At 46.3% G+C, this 5,972-nt stretch overlaps 1 protein-coding gene across 3 annotated transcripts; it reads right to left on the minus strand.

Moving 5' to 3' along the window:
* Nucleotides 1-286: 286 nt before the first annotated feature.
* Nucleotides 287-5,250, minus strand: Igfbp1 (insulin like growth factor binding protein 1). 3 transcript variants are annotated; one of them, XM_046437909.2, is made up of 4 exons: nt 4,728-5,250; nt 2,982-3,166; nt 1,855-1,983; nt 287-993 (listed from the first exon to the last, which is right to left on the minus strand). In XM_046437909.2, exons 1-4 carry the CDS (start codon nt 5,098-5,100, stop codon nt 862-864), a joined length of 819 nt encoding a protein of 272 aa, XP_046293865.1. In that variant the 5' UTR covers nt 5,101-5,250; the 3' UTR covers nt 287-861. The 3 variants fall into 3 exon arrangements, with proteins under 3 accessions (XP_046293865.1, XP_046293864.1, XP_046293863.1); XM_046437908.2 differs by having other exon boundaries at nt 1,855-1,980; nt 4,722-5,250; XM_046437907.2 differs by having other exon boundaries at nt 4,722-5,250.
* Nucleotides 5,251-5,972: the final 722 nt, after the last annotated feature.

Consider the following 5,972-nt stretch of genomic DNA (forward strand, 5'->3'; position numbering starts at 1 on the left):
GATGGAAGAAACCCTGAGCCTATTTTTAAGTTGAAGGGAAGGAGAGTAGGCAAAGAGCCCTGGGAAAGAAGGGGGCTGTCTGAGAGGTAGGAGGGGACAGCCATCCTGGTGCATACAGAGGATGCCTGACTATGCTGTGAAGTAGGAGGCCAGGGGTATAGGGCAGACAGAAAACACCATCTACAGCAGAAACATAAACCATATGAGGCAGGTAAGGGTAAAAGAGGAAGGGATTTCAGAAACAAAGATGACAACATATTTCAATTAATGGCCACAGAGATAAAAATATTTTCATGCAGAATATTTATTCCAAATGTTCTGTTGTGTATTTAACAATGTATCCAATGCACATTTTTTACATGGAGCAACATCACCACGTCTAGCTTTGATTACATACTCAACATTTTAACTTTTCAACTTTCCATGAAAATTTACATCAGACATGGATCCGCGGGATGTGCCAAGTAAATCATTCTTAAATACAGGTTTACTGTCCTTTAAACCACTTGGAAGACCACTGCCTCCTATTTGCTTCTGCATCTTCTAGATAGTAGCCATCTATGCTCTTTATAAACAGAAGCATGAGCTTTTGAAGAACTGAAATATAGTATTTACACATAAGGTGATGAGAAGTGTTTCATGATATATAAATTAATATAGCACAAGATACTGTGTAGAAAAAAATAAACTTACAGTGAATAAATATAAACCAGTTTTATATATCAAGGAATATGTGGAGTATAAAAAGTAGTCCTTAAATATATACATATACACATATATAAAAATGTGTGTATGTCCTAGAGTATAAATATGCTATATACTTAAATACTTCATGTGAAAGAACATATGCAGCATCTATTTTTAGTTTTTCACATTAAAATACTGGTGGCAGTTGGGGTCCCCTCTGATCTCCAGAGATCCCAGGATCCTCCTCCCACTCCAAGGGTAGACACACCAGCACAGTCCTGCCTCTCCATCCAGCGATGTCTCACACTGCAAAGACAAGTCCAAGGTCAAGAGCAGCAGACAAGGAGCGGACAGGGAAGGTGTGGCTCTGGCCGGCCCCATCCCTGAGCGAAGCCAGAGCATTGCAGAGCCACCCACCAGCCAAGAGGGCAAATCCAACACCCTCCTCATTCTCAACACATATGGAGATAATGGCTGAGTAGCATATGTGATAAGAACTTAGTAAATGTGTGAAAGACAGTACTGTGACATCTGTCTGCTTCATGGCCCCAATGCCAGAGGAGCCCAGTCCCAAGGCAACATATCCCATGTTGGAACCACTGTTCCCTGTGTGTTATGAGGCAGTGCCTAGACCTCAAGTTTCTCCCACCCCCCATTAAAAAAACCTCCAGAATGTGTGCTTCTCTGAGTCCTGAAGGCTTCCTCAAAATTAAGTCTGGGTTTGTTTGGTCACATTTATTATTTACAAGTCACAAATATGTTATTGTGCTTTATTTTAGAGGTTGTTTCCCCTTGTGGGGGAGAAAAAGTAACAGATGTCCAAAGAGACTTTCTCTTCCAAACTGAGTTGTTTTGTTTCTCCAGCATTATAGGCCAGGAACTGATATCACAAGTGTTAGGAAACCTGTGAAGCCCTCTCTTTTGCTTGCTGAGTGATTGAGCAAGGGTCAGCTCCAGACTGCTGGCCCAGCATAGGGTTTCCTCCACTGGCTTTGGAATATTGAGAAGCTCATGAAACTACCTTGGAACTAGATTTTCCTGATACCCACAGGAAACCAGTTTAATAAACCCAGCTATGGTATACATGTAGGATTAACCATTCTTTACCATCGATGTGGGGTAACAGTGGCTATCCCTATGACAACACCCAGTAGTAAGGCCACCTACCTGTTTGCTGTGATAAAATCCATTCTTATTGCAGTTTGGCAGATAAAATTTGTAAATTTCTTCTCCTGCTTTCTGTTGTGCCTTAGCTAATCTCTCTAGCACTTTGTAGAGTTCTCGTCGGCAGGGCTGCTAAAAGAAAATTTTGATTAGGATGAATATCAGAAAATTATCATCTTAAATAATAATCAATTGGGGTTTTATATGGGCCAGAGCAGCCCCAACATTTAGCCATGAGGTCCCAGGACCCGGTTCCAAATTACCAGCAGTCTCTAGGACTTCTTTTCCCACATGTGTGCAAGGGGTCTGGTCTCTGACTTGAGCTTTTAGGATAAAGGATGGGAACATCACTCCCTCCCTCACTGAATGCTTTCTAAACACCTATACAGAGACATCCCCTGGCAAAAGTCTAGCCAATACCATAAAACCTTTCTGTACTCCTCCTGCCACTTGTTGGCACCCACCATTTGGTAGAAATGAGAGTGAGAAAACAGAGAATTTAGCAGCAGAGACTTTCAGATTTTGAAAAACTTTGCAATCTACAAAGTTATTTCACATAATCCAAATCAAGTGAGGAACAAGGCATCCTGAGATAAGAATTAACTTTCCTCCATTTGTCATCATTTCCAGATGAAATTCTGAAGCATCCAAAAAATAATTCAGTATTTCACTCTTCTGGGCATGCATGTCTGTGGTAGTGATTTTCTTTCTTTTATGCCTCGCCCAACTCCAGAATGAAATTAAGTCACTCCAACTTTGGTTCTCTGTCGCCCTCGAGTGGTAGAATTAAAATGTGATGGGAAGTTATTTTTTAATGGGTTTCGAGTTTCAGTTTGGGAAGATGGATGGTGATGATGGTTGCCATATGTACTTAGTGAGACAGAAGCTTGTATTTACAATGGCTAGAATGATAAATTTTATGTATATTTTACCATAATTTTTAAAGGGGACAAAAAGATACGTCAGGAGGCAGGATAGTTAGGCTCTTGTGCTTAGCTTCAGCAAAGTATAACCCAATGTTCTTTAGTGATTTTCTACTCTTGACCCCTTGTTTAGGGATGAGCTCAGAGACATGAAGTAACCTGCCTAAAGGTACTTAGCAGCAAATGCATCTAACCATATGGCCTCACCTTCCATTTTTTTATGTCGGCCATCTCACGGGCCCTCATGCTTTTGTAGGTACTGATGGCATTCCAAAGAATGGGCTGATCCTCGCTGGAGGAGGCCATTAGGTGGAAATTCTCTAATAGCTGCTCTTCAGTCATCTCCGCACTCTCAGGAGGCACTCTCTCGGGGACCATGGAGGCCTTAGCTTCTGAAAAAGAAATGCAGCAAACTCATGAGCCCTCTGAAAACACCTGCCCTTGACTCCCCAGAGTCACTTCCTTCCCTCAAAACCACCAGGCCAGGATGCAACTATGGTCAGGTTAACCCAGATTTTTGGAGATAGTTTCTGGGAAGAGATCATCGATGACCCAACAGCAATCCCAGTTCAATTCTAGAAGAAACTAGTTCTGGAGGGTGTTAAGGGTGCCCCATGATTTTAGTTCTAAAGTGGCTGGGAAGGAGCAACATGTAGGTTTGCTGAGGCCAGGAACACCTGGAAAAAGCCAAGGATTAGGGCTCAATTCCTGACCCCATTAGTGAGGAGTCTTAGAACTTCAGATTTCCATCCATAAAATGTGATATCCCATAAATAGGTGGTAGAGTTCAGTGAGAGGTAGGGTCTAGAATGCAGCTCCCCTAACCCAAACCAGTAAGTAGTCTCTTGTCTTCCACGGGGCCCTGCCCTATTCACTAAGTGAATACTAAGTGACTTCTCTGTAACCAACATCTTCTCTGCCCTGGCACAGCGTGCAGTGGCCATGCCGCAGGCAGCGCCTAAAGGCAGGGCACACATAGGGCAGCAGCCACAGCCAGCAGGCCTTCTCTGCCTCCATCCAAAGAAAGGGAAGTCACTAGACACCTTGGAGATAGAGTCCAAGGATACATGGAAAGAATCTGAGAGAATTAATTCAAAGGACCTCACCCCTAGCCCAAGGGAAATCCATTTCCTTTGAGGAATGTTGAGACAGCTCCATTTCTTTTACTCTCAAGGACAGGAAAAACTGTGTTCCCTACTCAGAATAGTCTGGTGCTCCCATACAGATTCCTATTAAGTTATGGAACCTGGAGACTACTCCAAGACCTACACAGGAAGTGCAACCAGCCCAGATGGGGAGATATGGGGCTGGAGTAGAGGAAGAGGCATTTCCTAAGCTTCCTACTACAAACAAATCACTGCTTAAATTCAGGAAGCAACTTGATTGTCAAGTTCTTAGGGGCAACATACACATCAAACACTGTTTGTCTATGGCAATGAATGGAAATGAAGTTTTTAGCTTAAATTTTCACATTATGTTCTGTAAACATCTGGGAAGCACATACTGTATCCACAGGACATATATTACAAAGGACATTCCAACCACCTCCTGGAGGGGCCAGCTGGAGGGAGTCCCATCCTAAACCTTTCCAAATGAATGCACCAGCCCCTGGGGCTGTCATAGGAGGTCTAAGTCCCCCCGCAGTCTCATGGCCTCCACTGTCTTGATCTCAAGAGCTCAACGGGCCAGGGTGCCTCCTGTGGGTTCTCTTCCTTATGCTCCACTAAGCTGTGTGCCCTTGGGCCTCTCCCTTTTTCTCCAGGGGCACTTCCCCCAGGACCCAACAATATTGGGCCTCCACTAGGTGACTGAAGCTCTTTTCCCCACTACAGACTCCAGCTTCAAGCACTCCACCTGGGCCATTTGTGTCCCACTCGCTGTGGGCTTTGGACAAGTCCCTGTCGGGCTTCAGGCCTCTAAAATATCCCAGGACAGGGGCTATAGTACCTTCACCTTTTTCTTCAATGCTGGAGAGTCCACTCGCGGTGGGGGTGGCAGGCTCAGGCACGCAGGCGCCCTGACCCCGAGTAAGAGCGTGCAGGGGCCGAGGTTCTCCCGGCAGCGCACGGCAGCTGAGTCCCCTGGCACAGCGTGCAGTGGCCACGCCGCAGGCAGCGCCTAAAGGCAGGGCACACATAGGGCAGCAGCCACAGCCAGCAGGCCGGGAGAGTTCCGGGCACGAGGAAGGCACTGGTGGGCAGAGCGCGAGCCTCTCTGCGGAGCAGGGCGCACAGTGCCAGGGTTGGGTCGAGCTGGCAACCGCGCTGACCTGGACAGCCAGCAGGAGCAGGAACGGCCAGAGGCCGGCAGCTGGGACCTCAGGCATAGCAAAGTGAGGGTAGCAGGCAATGAACGATGCTCTCTGGGCAGGTGGCAGTGGCACGGTGGTCAATGCTCTCTGGGCAGCTGGCAGTGGCTTGATAGGTGTCCGATTCTGGATCCCAGTGGGCAGTGCACGATGCTCGCTGGGTGCAGCCGGCGCCTTATAAAGGGCACGGTTCACTCCACTTGGACTAGAAAGTTAATGATTGCCAGCGCGGCGTGCTAGGAGCCCAGTGTTCAAAATAAGTTTGTTTTGCTCCTGCTTTCTGCGCAAACCGTGGGTGGAAGAAGGGTAAACGGTTCTGGTTTCAGACAGTGTTTGTCCTGTTGTTATGGGGGTTAAGGCCTGGAGCTAAAGTCCATATCTAACAACAAGCAGGCAATCAGATGGGGGATGGCACTTGTTTTTGTTGAAAGACATAGTCATCTTGGTTGGCCAATGCTCTCCTACTGGACTCAGGGAAAACCTGAGCATTCATATGGGGAAACCAAGGCCTGGGGTTGGAAGGTAGGACAAACGAAGTCCAGGTCTCTGTAAGCTTCAAGGAACATGAGTAGGGAGTGGATTCTCTATGGCTAAGCCCAGAAGTGCCCCCCCCCCCCCCCCCCCCGCCTTGTTCTGCAGGAAGACTTCTCCTAGCAGTCAGGGAAACCCACAGTTTACAGGGAGGTTTCTACCAAACCCATCAAATCTCACTTCGGCCCCAAGAGAAGGACCTTGTTAACTTTACCTCCAAAGAGACATGCTCAAAACCTTAAGGAACAGTCTAGGTGCTGGCAATGGAGCCAGGACCTCAAAACTCCTTCTGACATTATGGCTTAAGCCAAATATTTATTAATATCAAATATGAAATCTTTTCTTAGGTAAAATTTCTA

Source organism: Marmota monax, unplaced genomic scaffold (assembly GCF_021218885.2).
Source record: "Marmota monax isolate L192 unplaced genomic scaffold, Marmota_monax_Labrador192_F-V1.1 WCK01_AAM20220418_F8-fsc00109, whole genome shotgun sequence".
In the NCBI taxonomy this organism is placed as follows: Eukaryota; Metazoa; Chordata; class Mammalia; order Rodentia; family Sciuridae; genus Marmota; species Marmota monax.

Coding starts and splice junctions, on each gene's coding strand:
- Igfbp1 (XM_046437907.2), bottom strand. CDS start 5,100: ATGCCTGAGGTCCCAGCTGCCGGCCTCTGGCCGTTCCTGCTCCTGCTG. Junction 3,167..4,721: donor CATTGAAGAAAAAGGTGAAG/GTACTATAGCCC, acceptor TTTCTTTTTCAG/AAGCTAAGGCCTCCATGGTC. Junction 1,984..2,981: donor CCGACATAAAAAAATGGAAG/GTGAGGCCATAT, acceptor ATTTTCTTTTAG/CAGCCCTGCCGACGAGAACT.